General features: G+C 44.1%; 2 protein-coding genes across 7 annotated transcripts in view; both read left to right on the top strand.

The window, feature by feature from the left end:
• The window catches only part of rad51c (RAD51 paralog C), a 7,778-nt gene extending 6,593 nt beyond the window's left edge, over positions 1–1,185 (top strand). Inside the window, exons 4-5 of one of the 2 annotated variants that reach the window (XM_036007905.1) lie at positions 586–1,110; positions 1,169–1,185. In XM_036007905.1, coding sequence (XP_035863798.1) covers positions 586–1,086 — 501 coding nt within the window. In that variant the 3' untranslated portion in view covers positions 1,087–1,110; positions 1,169–1,185. Of the gene's footprint in view, positions 1–585; positions 1,117–1,168 lie in introns of those variants that run through there. The other variant, XM_031293124.2, reaches the window with a different exon arrangement.
• A 3,348-nt stretch (positions 1,186–4,533) lies between these two features.
• The window catches only part of cdk16 (cyclin-dependent kinase 16), a 29,724-nt gene continuing 19,257 nt past the window's right edge, over positions 4,534–15,000 (top strand). For 3 of the 5 annotated variants that reach the window (XR_004103927.2, XM_031293122.2, XM_031293121.2), the window contains exons 1-3: positions 4,534–4,721; positions 7,146–7,340; positions 13,989–14,144. Coding sequence is in view for 4 of the 5 variants with exons in the window: in XM_031293122.2 (XP_031148982.1) it covers positions 7,217–7,340; positions 13,989–14,144 (280 nt within the window). In the remaining variant the exon portion in view is untranslated. Of the gene's footprint in view, positions 4,722–4,877; positions 5,134–7,145; positions 7,341–13,988; positions 14,145–15,000 lie in introns of those variants that run through there. The other 2 variants (XM_036007904.1, XM_031293123.2) reach the window with 2 other exon arrangements.

The raw sequence follows: 15,000 nt of genomic DNA, 5'->3' as shown, positions 1-15,000 counted from the left end.
AAATTGTGTAATGGAGTCCAGTACGCGGAAGTGAGGAGGGAGCTCCAGAGTTTTGGTGCAGCAGGTTTTAATCTTTATTAGATAGGTAGATAGGTAGGTAGGTAGATAGGTAGGTAGGTAGGTAGATAGATAGATAGATAGATAGGTAGGTAGGTAGGTAGGTAGGTAGGTAGATAGATAGATAGATGGGTAGGTAGGTAGGTAGATAGATAGGTAGGTAGGTAGGTAGGTAGGTAGATTTTTATTGATCCCAAAAAAATGGGAAATAACGGTGTTGCAGCAGCAAAATATCAGACACACAGCACACATACAGAGTAAACATTAAATAATAGGAAACAATATACATGAAATAATAATAGAATACTACACGAGCAATATTTAAAATATATACAATTTGGAAATAAAATGTACAACTGTTTCAATAGATACAGATAAACTTAATGTGCAAGTTGGGGATGCAATTTGTTTTTTGTGCCGAGTTCGTGATGAGTTTGTTGGCGATTGCGTTGCAGCAGTCGATGTGTTATGTGACCAAAGCGTTGACTAGACTAGATTCTGATTGGCCGTCTGTCTCGCCTCGTTCAGGTGCGTTGCCATGACTACGTGGAGCTGCTCGCAGAGGTCCACCTGCTGCCTGACTTCCTGTCCGAGCACCCGAGGGTCCGCCTCCTGGTGATCGACAGCGTGGCGTTCCCGTTCCGGCAGCACTTTGACGATCTGTCGCAGAGGACGCGCCTCCTCAACGGGCTCGCCCAGCAGCTCATCGCCATGGCGACCGGTCGCGGCATCGCCGTGGCGATGACCAACCAAATGACCACCCGGCTAAGCGGCGGCCAATCACAGCTTGTCCCCGCCCTCGGGGAGAGCTGGGGCCACGCCCCCACCATCCGGCTCCTCCTACACTGGGCGGGCTCACGCCGGATGGCGGCCATCTTTAAATCTCCAGATCACAAGGGTGCCACCGTCCAATACCAGATCACCTCCGAGGGATTCAGAGACGTCGGCCAATCGGAGCAGCCCCCGAGCAAACGACCGCGGACGCAAACCGTCGAGTCAGCTGCCAGCCAGAGAGACGCCAGCTGCTGATTGGTCAGAGACTGATGAACACGGGTACGTTACTGTTTTGCTACGGCTTCTGACTTGAACGCCACGTTTCTGCGAAACTGAGTGAAACGGACTTTGATGAGTTTTCTCTCGTTTGGCGGGTGTGTCAGAGGCGTCACCCAATCAGCAGAGACTTGTATGTAAGCTCAGGGTGTTCAGGCGCCACCGTTTCAGTTTAAATAAACGTGTTGCAACGGTTTGTCGAGGTTGAACGCGTCCTTCGTCTTTATGTTGAACTATCTCCAGGATCGAGACTGAAGCTCAGCCAAAAGTCCTGAACAGAAAAACTCTGAATGTTCTTCAGATAAGTTCCTTGAGGGGGGAAAAAAAATAGGGATGCACCGAATCCAGATTTTTGGGGTTCGGCCGAATACCGAATCCACTGGTTAAGATTCTGCTGAATCCTCGTCCCATCCTCAGTCCATGAACACAGTAAACTCATTAATGAAGTAAACAGTGACTGTCCTTCCTTTGCCGTACCTGAAGTTGCTGCATTTTGGCTGCTGTCTGTAGATTCCTTCATGCACAACTCGTATTCTTCCAGATGTTTCATACCAGATGTTGTAACAGTGGTGATGTTGTGTATAGTTTAGGGTCCTCGCCACCACCAGACTAATCAGCATTGTAGATTGAACATGTAGCTGGACTTGAATGGCCTTCTTTTGACTGAAAGTTCTGCCAAACTACACTTTTTCTGCTCACGAGATCCATTTCCACTTTCTCTCAGCCTGCTGCATTGAACGCTCCACCTACGTAAACACCTTCCCGTAATCAACAGCGCCGTCATTACGTCGACCAGCGTAGCGCGCGGAGTGCAAGCGTAGGGTTCGGTTCGCTGGGAAAAAAATTCTAAGGTTCAGCAGAAACCAGAACCCCGTCAAAAAGCCCAATATTCAGCCGAATCCTGGATTCAGTGCATCCCTAAAAAAAAAAAAAGGATTACTGTAACGGATGTATTTACACAAGTTCTGTAATATTTACAAGTGTGAATAAAGTTAAGTAAAACTGTGTGTGTGTGTGTGTGTGTGTGTGTGTGTGTGTCGTCGAGACTGAGAGCCAGCAGAAATGTAATGTTGTGATTTTAAACATATATAATGCAATTTATTGCCTTTTTTCCCAACTTCAAATTATGTCTCCAAAGGAAAACTTTGTCAACATCTGTTTCATCTAAAAAGACAGATTTCTTTGTTTGTTCATCTCACTTCAGTTATATTATTTATTTTATTATTCTAGTACCCCGAAGTTAAATTCTCATGTGTAATTTATATACTAAAAGATTATTACTGTGTGTATCGATACAGTTTTCCCACGGAAAATAGTCAAGTCAATTTATTTATAGAGCACATTTAAAACCAACCTAGGCTGAACAAAGTTCTGTACAGAGTTATATTATGTTATAAAAACAAAAGGAAGACAATGAAAATATAGACACAAAGAACATCATACAAACAACACACTTCTATACAAATGTCCCCAAACTAAATCATACGCCAAAGAATAAAAATGTCTTTTAAGACGAGACTTAGTAGAGGAGGACCTAATATGAATGGGAAGTTTGTTCCAGAGTCTCGGGGCCACAACGGAGAAGGCACGATCGCCCTTTGTTTTCATCCGAGACTGTGGAATAGCTAAAAGGAACTGATTAGACCAGGGGTCTCCAACCTTTCTTCATCCAAGAGCTACTTTAAAATAACAAAAGTGGCCAAGAGCTACTTGCATCACATTGCTTACATGTATTTACATGAGCTGAATGAAGCTACTGTTTGCTGAAATTGCAATAGCCAAAGCTGTGAAAAATCTTAACTTCACGTCAAGGTTCATGACTATTTTACACTTCTTTTAGCCCAGATAGTTATAGCTACATCACTGAAAATATTCCCATCAGGGTCCAAGAAAAATTAACAACTTTACACATCTATGGCCCACGAAGTTAGCTACCTCACTTTTAATATTGTGGTTATTTTGTGTCCCAGCTTGTCAACCTATTGGCGAGCTACTGGTAACCTGCTTGCGAGCTACCGGTAGCACGCAACCTACTTGTTGGAGACCCCTGGATTAGACCATCTTAGGTTCCTGGAGGAGTGATGTAGGGTAAGGAGATCAGCAATATATAAAAGGGCCAATCCATGTAATGCCTTAAAAACAAGTAACATTATCTTAAAATCTATTCTATCTTATTAATTCTTCGCAATATTATCCTGTATCGATTTTTTCCCCCACCCCTAGACCACCATCTGTTGTTAACGACAATAACAAGTCCCCAGCCTTTCCTTACTTCAAATAATCAAACTTAGTATCTCAAAATAATGAGACATTTTATCAAAATAATGACTTTGTATCTCAAAATAATGAGAAACTTTATCAAAATAATGACTTAGTATCTCAAAATAATGACTTCTTCCTAAAGGGAGTTTTTCCTCGCCACTGTCGCATTTACGCACTTATGCATGCTCTTGGGGGGAATCACTGGAATTGTTGGGTCTTTGTAAATTATAGAGTGTGGTCTAGACCTACTCTATCTGTAAAGTGTCCTGAGATAACTCCTGTTATGATTTGATACTATAAATAAAATTGAATTGAATTGAACTTTGTATCTCAAAATAATGAGAAACTTTATCAAAATAACTTTTATAAATAAATAATATGTTCTCAAAATCCTGAGTTAGTATCTCAAATTAACGAGTCTGTATAATTTGAAAAAGCTCATTATTTTAGAAATACTAACTCATTTTGTGATACTACAGTACGTCATTATTTAAAAAATACTAGGCCTATCTATTTTGAGAAAATACCTTTACATGATCTTTTTTCATCACATTGGCAGAAATGGGCTTCCATAAAATAGACTACATGACTCTAAAGCAGGGGTCTTCAACGTCTTTTAGGCCAAGGACCCCTCAGTTGAGAAAGAGATGGAGCATGGACCCCTTACTACATATATTGTATGAAATAGAAATATAAAATATAAATTGTATATTACACTGGGCCTACAGTAACATGTAGGGTGGCATAAAGCCTTCACACATATCTTGTTATGGGGCATACAATACTAAGGTATTAAAATAATAATTGTTGACATAGTCATATATTTATACATCATGTGTTAATGTTAGATTGTGGCACATTGAATCCTTAAGCTTAACTGTATCTGTGGATGGCTACGTAAGCCTATCATCAATGTGTAAATAAAAAAAAAAAATACATATATCTTTACAAATAATATGTTGGATTCAAGTTTTTATTTTTGTATTTTAAACAATTAAACAATAATTTGGTGGGCCCCCCCCTGCAGCAACTCTGAGGACCACCTTGGGGTCCCGGACCCCCTGTTGAATATCTATGGTCTAAAGCACAACAACACTTGTTTCTATAATGTGTTTGTAAAATTAAATTATTTAAAAAAAATAAAGTACCGGAGGGTGGACACGGGGGACACGGCCATCTGTGACGTCACTCACGGTGCGGTGAGTGTCTCCGTCGGTCAGGACCGACGCACCGGAGGAGCTGAGCGGAGCAGCAACATGGCTGCAGATTACTGGGAGCCAGAAGGACCCGAGACTCTGTCAGACTGAATCGAGCCGAAGACAACCCGGGACCGACCGGGACAAACACTCCCGGTGAGTAATACACACCGCCGAGCCTCGTGTGTTACCGGGGAAACCGTTTTATTACAAACTGGCCGAGCTGTTGACGGCGCAGCAGCTTCAGAGCTAAACCCGCTCCGCCTCCGCTGCTATTTATAACACACTGATGACATTTACTGCAGGACATAGACGGGTCCCGTCCACCCGACATACTGATACAGATACATGTAGAGAGAAAACACACTGAACATAGACGGGTCCCGTCCTCCCGACGCTAATATAGAAACGTAGAGAGAAAACACAAAACGTAGCCTGCATCACAGAGAAGAACATAAATATTAGCTGCTAGCTGAGGACATGTAGTTAGCTTGAATTATTTATGTTCAGTGAAATCAGTGGAAGTGTAACTGGTGCACTGCGTTACAACATGATACCAACGTTACAGGTAAAATACCTGTCAGTCAGCCAGATGTTAGCATGTTAGCTGTCAGGTAGAATACCTGTCAGTCAGCCAGATGTTAGCATGTTAGCTGCCAGGTAGAAAACCTGTCTGTCAGCCAGGTGTTAGCATGTTAGCTGTCAGGTAGAATACCTGTCAGTCAGCCAGGTGTTAGTATGTTAGCTGCCAGGTAAAATACCTGTCAGTCAACCAGGTGTTAGCATGTTAGCTGCAAGTTAGAATACCTGTCAGTCAGCCAGATGTTAGCATGTTAGCTGTCTGGTAGAATACCTGTCAGTCAGCCAGGTGTTAGCATGTTAGCTGCAAGTTAGAATACCTGTCAGTCAGCCAGGTGTTAGCATGTAAGCTGTCTGGTAGAATACCTGTCAGTCAGCCAGGTGTTAGCATGTAAGCTGTCTGGTAGATACCCTGTCAGTCAGCCAGGTGTTAGTATGTTAGCTGTCTGGTAGATACCCTGTCAGTCAGCCAGGTGTTATGTAAGCTGTCTGGTAGATACCCTGTCAGTCAGCCAGGTGTTATGTAAGCTGTCTGGTAGATATCCTGTCAGTTAGCATGTTAGCTGTCAGGAAGATTAGCTGTCAGTCAGTCAATTAGCATGTTAGCTGTCAGGTAGATAACCTGTCAGTAAAGCTTGATTTTTTTTTTTATTACAGGGACAGTGCATATAATTAAGCATTTATGTCAATATGCCAGAGTTAGCCAGAAGGCTATTTTTTATCTGCAGTCCCTATTATTTATGGCTCTGCATTGAATCTACAATTGCCAAATAGTTTTATGTTTAATGGTGTGTAGTGTTTAGTGTGTTGTACATTTAATGTTTGGTGTCATTGTTGTATTTTAATGTTTTGGAGAAGCTAAAGACAAATTTCCACTGAGGTGGACAATAAAGTCTAATCTAATATACATTATAGGTACACACATAGGTACGCGTAGATACAGACCCTACGCCGTAGCCTGATGCGCAATCTCCCCAGAAAATGTAACTACACGCCACGCTGGCTGGGTTTGGTAGCGTCCCATTTCCCTCTACTAATTTCTGGGTTCTCCGTGAACAACATGAAATCAAGAAGAGAGTAAACTTTGCCTGCATAAGATTTCCAACCGTGGTCAGAAAGCACAGGGGAGATACTTTGTTTCTCTGTCCCACTGCCAATGTCGGTAATCCGGAGCTAATCCCCGTCACACAGGTTTGTGGCACTATCTTTGTGGGGACCCGTCATTGACATAATGCATTCCCTAGCCCCTTACCCTAACCTTAACCATCACCACTAAATGCCTAACCTTAACCCTTACCCTCACCCTAACCATAACCTAATTCTAACCCTAATCCTAAAACCAAGTCTTTATCTTCAAACACCCCTTTAAACTTGTGGGGTCCAGCATTTTGACCCCACAAGGCTGTCGGGACCCCACAAGTATACTGGAATCCCGGTTTTTGGACCCCACGAATATAGTTAAACAAGCCCACACACACACACACACACACACACACACCATACCATGCTATTCTCTTAAAGAGATACGCTAGAACGACGCAGGCACACCAGCGTAGAAGTAAAAATCCTCTAAATGGCGTAGGCCACTTAGAGGATTTAAAACTGCTCCTAAAACACGTTGGCTATGGCACAGGCTCTGCGTAGAGACTACGTACAACCATAAGTTAGCCTTTGGTCAGGTGTTAGCCGATTGGCTGTCATACTGACAAACATACTTATATATTTTGGCATTCTAGCCTTATATTTAATTTATATTACTCTAAACCACCTTCTATAAACCAACTGTACACTACTGTCTACACTGCACTAGATTTCTTGTCCTGTCTATGCACCACCTGTCTGTACCTGTCTATACTTTGTATATCACATTGCACTTTTCTGTTCTTTTTGCACTTCTGGTTGGACGCAAACTGCATTTCCTTGTCTTTGTACTTGTTCTCTGCACAATGACAATACAGTTGACTATAATCTAGTCTTCCTTTCCTGTGTTTACCTGTCCAGGTGTGGTCTCCAGGCTGGCGGCCCCGCCCCCTTTAGAGTCACGCCCTCCCCTGCCCCCTCGGCCCCCCCTCATGGAGAGGATGAGGAAGATCAAACGGCAGCTGTCACTCACTCTGGGGAGGGGTGGGGCCGGGGGAGGGGACAGGACGCTAAGTGACTCGATCAACCAGGAAGCGACGTCACACAGTGACTCAGGTAACACGCACACGCAGTCAGTAGCCTGTTAGCTCCCACAGGTGTTGTCAGCAGGTAGGTGAATGTGATCATTGATCCTCAATTAGGGTTGTTCAATAAATGTGTAACCATATTGTCAGGTGCATTTAGAGCAGTGTTTCTCAAATGGGGGTACGTGTACCCATAGGGGTACTTTGGAGTATTTTTAAATGTTTGTTTAAAAAATATCATGCATAATTCCTAAAATAATTATACACTATAATAATGAACACATTTTGTGATTCTATGTTCACACTTGACGTCTTTTTTGACAAGAAAAAGTTGACCAGAGCGCTTTTGTTGTGAAAAAAAAAGCTGGTAGCTTTTTTGGTTCCAAAAAGCAGCCGAGATCGTCTTTTGTTGCTATAACAACAGCTACTGCTACAGTATCCTAGAGCGCTATGTGGAGCAGTGCTAACGTTAGATAAAACAAAGTGGTGGAGCGAGCTAGAGAAAGAACAGAGAGAGAGAGAGATGCTAACGTTTAGGGCTGAAACGATTCCTCGAATAACTCGAATAATTCGATTACAAAAAATCCTCGAAGCAAAATTCTTTGCCTCGAAGCTTCGTTAAATCAATGTAATTAAGGTTGTACGGCTCACTGTGTTTCCGCACGGAGGATTATTACTAGCGCACAACAGGTTGACGCTTCTGTGGACACACGACTGACGGCCCAGATTACAAATGAAGGAAGACGAAAATAGCGAGGGTCTAACCGTGGATTTCCACAGGATGCAGAAGGTCTGCGGACCGGCTCCGCTGCAGAACGGCTGCGTGCTCCGCCGTCCGTCAATACCCACCAGGTCCGGATTTGTTGCGTAACGGCTGCGGCCAGCCGACCACGAGATCTCGCGAAATCATGTATGTTCGCGCGATATAACAGGATGTAGTTTCTATAAACAGAACCACAAAACCAACAACCGTTTGTTTCCATCCAGAGGAGTAGAGGGGAAACTACTCTGAGCTGTGTTTTCAAGGTGTAGTGCAGGTAAATATGATCCGCCGTGAGCACGGTGGATTTTATTTTGAAAAGTAACCGGATGTTTTATTTTGTTTCTGTGCTCGACATCCTGTCCCGCACTATCTGAATTGCGCTGAATTGCTGCGGAGCTCTCCGTCGTCCGTCAAATATAGAAGCTCTGGGTATCTGCTCCGGAGGGCTGCGGACTGACGGGAACTGGGACGGAGTCGGGAGGCAGACGTTCTGCAGTCAGTGGAAATACACACACTGACTTTAATGGAAAACTAATGACTCCGTCGACGTTCCGGAGACGTTCCGCATCCAGTGGAAATTGCCGGTAAGAGACGAGACAGGCGAGAGAAAACGACAGAAAGTTTGGGATCATTTTAAGCTGCAAACATGCTGCAACATCATCTCAGTAGAAAACATCCAGTCTACTCATCCATTCCACGGAGCGACCCCGACACAAGGTAGATAACTAACGGCTGCTGCTCTCGTCCACCGCGCTGTTTTACACAACTATCCTACAGCATGCTACTCTGCTAACAGCCATGTTTTACCAACAAGCTAAAACGAAAGCTGTCGATTTGTAGTTAACTGTTTATTAGTTTGCTACTAATCTTTGGAAACTTAGCTGCTGCCTGGAGACAAACTGGCTCCTCCCCCCAGCATGGCCACTTAATATGCACATGAATGACGTCATCATGCCGGTGATGTCTGCATTCTTTATTCTTTCTCCTCACTCAGTATATTAGCCTTCTTAAAATGTGTCCCCCAGAACAGTGTAGTTGAATGGACCTGCTGTAAGCTTTGTACCGTCACATTTACCCTCTGGTTAGTGAACAGCTCTTTTGCATATCCAGTGCAAAGAGCCAGAGGCAAGAAGGGGAAGGGGGTGAATAATATTTACATTTGAGCCACCAAAAATGTACTTTTTTTTTTAAGGGTCTTGGAATTTTGGCAATAAAAAATGTTGCTTTTTCTAAAAAAGGAAACCTGTCTTTTGTATATATTCAAAAGACAGGTTTGCTTTTTTTTTTTCAGAAAAGTTCAACTTCAAAAAGACGCCATGAGCTGCAGAAATGAAGTCGGCGGTGGCGTTTAAAAAAGCGCTTACAACTTTTTTGATAACACGGTTTACTCTGTAGGACTATAATGTAAACAGACAGCTGGCAGCATAAAAAAAAAGACGCCAAGTGTGAACATAGCCTAAGTGTTTTTCAGTTACAATGTACAAATTTACTGTTTAGTTAATCAGACACTGATGACACAGTGTACGCTGTATTGTGCCTCTTTATATAGTGTTTTTTTGTACCGAAAATGTGTTATGACCAGTTCCACTGTTGAACCGGGACCAGTTTTCAAAACAATGACGTCATCAGGTACGCTGCTGTTCCAAATTCTGCGTACCGCGGCTTCCCTGTCCGAACCATAGCATGTATATAAAGATGGATGACGTGTCTCCACTTCCTCTCACTGTACAAAAGTGAAGCCAAAATCTCCTGGATATTGACGCTGCCATCTTGTAATTTTGGAGCCAGAGTCTGAGCAGTAGTGATCAGGCAGTGGAGCCGCGGTAGCAAAGTCCCGCCATCTGCCAATCGTGACGTTTCACCCCGTTTTTATACCATCAAATAACTAATAAAAACCAAACTGACATCACAAAAATGAACAGTTGAACACACATCAGCATGATCAGAGCTACCTAAAATGACAGAAACCATCTTTGGGATTAAAGAAATTCAGAATTTATAGCCTAGAAATCTAGACACACCTTATCGACAGCGAATGTAATTTGCAGCCAGGGTCGTCTTGCAACTCTCCGTTGGCTTGCAAGCTGGAAAAAACAAATTCTGGTCAGGCCAATCACATCGTGTATAGAGTCGGTGGGCGGGGCTTAACATAATGACAGCAGAGTTGCGAAGGTTCCGCGTGAATTCCCTGCTACTTGAAAACAAATAAGATGGCTGCTGCTGCTGGCGAACAGCGGTCTTTGGAATCGGCTTTGGCCGCGACTCTGGAAGACTTGGAGTTCAGCTTTTCTTTGAGAAAAGAACAAAGAACGGCACTGAAGTCATTCTTAAAAAAGGAAGATGGGTTCAGAGTTTAAAGTTGAATCTATCAGCTAGCGTTGCTCTGATTGGTTGTAGAGCTATCCTATTGCGTGCAGAGGGAATTTGAAAGACAACCGTTTATCCCGCCCCTCGGATTGAGCCCAGCCAATGGGGAGTTCCCAGACCCAACATCTGGATGTGGGTAGGGCTAACGATTATTTTCATAGTCGATTAATCGATTAGTTGTTTGATCTATAAAAATGTCAAAACATGGTGAAAAATGTGGATCAGTGTTTCCCAAAGCCTAAAATAACATCCTCAAATGTCTTGTTTTGTCCAAAACTCAAAGATATTCAGTTTACTGTCACAGAGGAGAGAAGAAACTAGAAGATATTCACATTTAACAAACTGGAATCAGAGAAATCTGATTTTTTTTTAATAAAAAAATGACTCAAACGATTAATTTTCAATGGAAGCTGCTTCTCTCAGCTGCAAGGAGCGGAAAATCTGTCGGCGTCACGTTTTGGGCGTTTTGAGCGACCAGAGCGTCAATCAGAAAGTTGAAAGTAGGTCAACTTTATGGTAATGAGCTATGACGCAGTTCACCGGCAAGCAGCAGCAACCAATCAGAATATAGACGTCCTTCACGCTGGCTGATTCCAGAGAAACATACGATGTAAACTTTGGTTCCTACCAAAACATTAGTTCAGAGAAAAAGGAGGAGAAGCTCATCATGGCCGTTGCTGGGTTCCCTATCATTTATGATATTTGCGTATAGGGACCAGTTAACGTTACCTGCCGGTCACATGGTCTCTAAACAGTCCGCTCACGGTGAAGTCCTGCACGGATCAACAGCTGGCGGCTGCTCGCTCTGCCTGCACGCTGCTGCGGTTCAGCGGCTAACGAGCGAGCTAACTGCTAACAGACACCGCTGCGACCAACAACCAATACATATTCTGTCATTATATATGTCATTTATAAAAGGTTTCTAGTGTCAGTGTATTGGCCGTGCAGTGGCTGCTTGATCTTTTTCCATGATGAACATAGAATGCTGCTACGTCAGAGCGGCCAAAGCCTCAAACAGCTTCCCCGGACTTTCTGACCAGCGTCCTTGACCGGGCGGCCAGAGCTTCTTTGCAGCTCAAGTCGGCGGCGGTGTGGACGTACAGTTACTGTGCTCCAAGGCTGCAACACAACAAGAGCCTGGTCGGTACGGAAACCAAAACTTGCGCATGTTAAATTTGGAACCCATGAGATGCCCAACCCTACTGGCTTGTCAGGCTACCAGAAACCATCTTTGGGAAAAATGTATCCAGATGTTTTGGCATCAACCCCTGGTCCGAACTTCCAAGTATGCAAGAACTTGGTATTAAGAAAGTCAGTTCAAGTGTCAAAGTCGAGACTGGCTCCTCCCTCTGATTTTGATTGGTTGGTTGGATTTATGATTTTGATTTTGATTGGTTGTCTGTTGGAACTATCAATCAGTTAATCAATCTGCTGGTCTGATCTGATGACACATGTTTATTTTTATTTTCTTTCTTCTCCTTTTTCCACGAAATCAACCAATCAACATCCCTCCCTCTTCCCTCCCTCATCTCTCCATCATCTCTCCATCATCCCTCCCTCATCTCTCCATCATCTCTCCATCATCCCTCCATCATCTCTCCCTCATCCCTCCATCATCCCTCCATCATCCCTCCCTCATCCCTCCCTCATCTCTCCATCATCCCTCCATCATCCCTCCATCATCTCTCCATGATCTCTCCATCATCCCTCCATCATCTCTCCCTCATCTCTCCCTCATCCCTCCATCATCCCTCCATCATCTCTCCCTCATCTCTCCATCATCCCTCCATCATCTCTCCATCATCTCTTCCTCATCTCTCCATCTTCTCTCCCTCATCTCTCCATCTTCTCTCCCTCATCTCTCATCATCTCTCCATCATCTCTTCCTCATCTCTCCATCATCTCTCATCTTCTCTCTATCATCCCTCCATCATCTCTCCCTCATCCCTCCATCATCTCTCCATCATCTCTTCCTCATCTCTCCATCATCTCTTCATCATCCCTCCATCTTCTCTCCCTCATCCCTCCATCATCTCTCCCTCATCTCTCCATCATCCCTCCATCATCTCTCCATCATCTCTTCCTCATCTCTCCATCATCTCTTCATCATCCCTCCATCTTCTCTCCCTCATCCCTCCATCATCTCTCCATCATCCCTCCCTCTTCCCTCCATCATCCCTCCATCTTCCCTCCATCTTCCCTCCATCTTCTCTCCATCTTCTCTCCATCATCTCTCCATCATCTCTCCCTCATCCCTCCCTCATCTCTCCATCATCTCTCCCTCATCCCTCCCTCATCTCTCCATCATCCCTCCCTCATCCCTCCCTCTTCCCTCCATCTTCCCTCCATCTTCTCTCTTTCATCTCTCCATCATCCCTCCCTCATCCCTCCCTCATCCCTCCCTCATCCCTCCATCATCCCTCCCTCATCCCTCCATCATCCCTCCCTCATCCCTCCATCATCTCGCCATCATCCCTCCATCATCTCTCCATCATCTCTCCCTCATCGCTCCATCTTCTCTCCCTCATCTCTCCATCATCTCTCCCTCATCTCTCCATCATCTCTCCCTCATCTCTCCATCATCTCTCCCTCATCTCTCCATCATCCCTCCATCATCCCTCCATCATCCCTCATCATCTCTCCCTCATCCCTCCATCATCTCTCCATCATCTCTCCCTCATCTCTCCATCATCTCTCCCTCATCTCTCCATCTTCTCTCCATCATCCCTCCATCATCTCTCCCTCATCTCACCATCATCCCTCCATCATCTCTCCATCATCTCTTCCTCATCTCTCCATCATCTCTTCATCATCCCTCCATCTTCTCTCCCTCATCCCTCCATCATCTCTCCCTCATCCCTCCCTCATCTCTCCATCATCCCTCCCTCTTCCCTCCATCTTCCCTCCATCATCTCTCCATCATCCCTCCATCTTCTCTCCCTCATCCCTCCCTCATCTCTCCATCATCTCTCCCTCATCCCTCCCTCATCTCTCCATCATCCCTCCCTCATCCCTCCATCATCCCTCCCTCTTCCCTCCATCTTCCCTCCATCTTCTCTCTTTCATCTCTCCCTCATCTCTCCCTCATCTCTCCCTCATCTCTCCCTCATCCCTCCCTCATCCCTCCCTCATCCCTCCATCATCCCTCCCTCATCCCTCCATCATCTCGCCATCATCCCTCCATCATCTCTCCATCATCTCTCCCGCATCTCTCCATCATCTCTCCCTCATCTCTCCATCTTCTCTCCCTCATCTCTCCATCATCTCTCCCTCATCTCTCCATCATCTCTCCCTCATCTCTCCATCTTCTCTCCCTCATCTCTCCATCTTCTCTCCCTCATCTCTCCATCATCCCTCCATCATCCCTCCATCATCCCTCATCATCTCTCCCTCATCCCTCCATCATCCCTCCATCATCCCTCCATTATCCCTCCATCACCTCTCCCTCATCCCTCCATCATCCCTCCATTATCCCTCCATCACCTCTCCCTCATCCCTCCATCATCCCTCCATTATCCCTCCCTCATCCCTCCATCATCCCTCCATCAGAGGTGATGTCTCTTCGTGGTTCTTCTGGAAGTTTGAAGGTCCGAGGTTCCTCTTCTTCCGTTCAGTCTCTCCTTCAGTCGTACAGCAGCTCGCTGAGGAAACCTCGGGGCCTCGGACGCAGCCTGAGCTCCTACCTCAACCACACCGCTCGACTGGGTACTAAAACTGCACGTTCATTGTCCATTAATCTGTCCATTATGTTCTCGATTAATGGGTTAGTTGTTTGGTCTATAAAATGTCAGAAAATGGTGAAAAATTCGTGTTTCTCAAAGTGGGACTGCTCGATTGTGGAAAAAAATCATAATCACAGTTATTATGTTCAATAATGAAAGCACGATTATTTACTCATTGACTTTTGGAAAGATGTTGCATTTATTGAAGTTAAAGAAACAGTTAAACACATCAACAGTGAAAACACCTTGAACTGTGACATTTCCTTTAATACTTTTCCCGTTGAACTTTTTGAATTCCCCTTCAGAACACGAGACAAAATGTGCAAAATAATCGTTTTTCTCTATTACATTGTTTGGTAACACTTAACTTGAAGGTATCTACATAAGAGTGTCATGACCATGTCATGACACATGAACTCTAACCCTAACTTGTCATGACAAAAACAGAATGACACTTATAGACAGAAGCGTTACGTCATGAACATTTATGACTTGTTCATAATGTTTATGACACGTTCATGACAGTGTCATGTCACTCTTATGTAGATACCTTCAAGTAAAGTGTAACCCATTGTTTTTGTGATCGTGATCAAAATTTGATTAATTGCACGGCACCTATCTCAAAGCCCAAGATGACATCCTCAAATGTCTTGTTTACTAGGTCTGGGCGATATGGAGAAAATCAGAGAGCACCATATTCTTGACCAAATACCTCGATATCAATATTGCGGCAATATTCTAGGGTTGAAAATTGGTGCTTTAACAAAATATCTTAACACTTAGATTTTAGATAAATAATCATCAGTAATGTGGACATAATCAGAATCAGAATCAGCTTT

The sequence above is a fragment of the Sander lucioperca genome, chromosome 12 (assembly GCF_008315115.2).
Source record: "Sander lucioperca isolate FBNREF2018 chromosome 12, SLUC_FBN_1.2, whole genome shotgun sequence".
In the NCBI taxonomy this organism is placed as follows: Eukaryota; Metazoa; Chordata; class Actinopteri; order Perciformes; family Percidae; genus Sander; species Sander lucioperca.
This window is presented reverse-complemented; position numbering and strand designations above follow the sequence as displayed.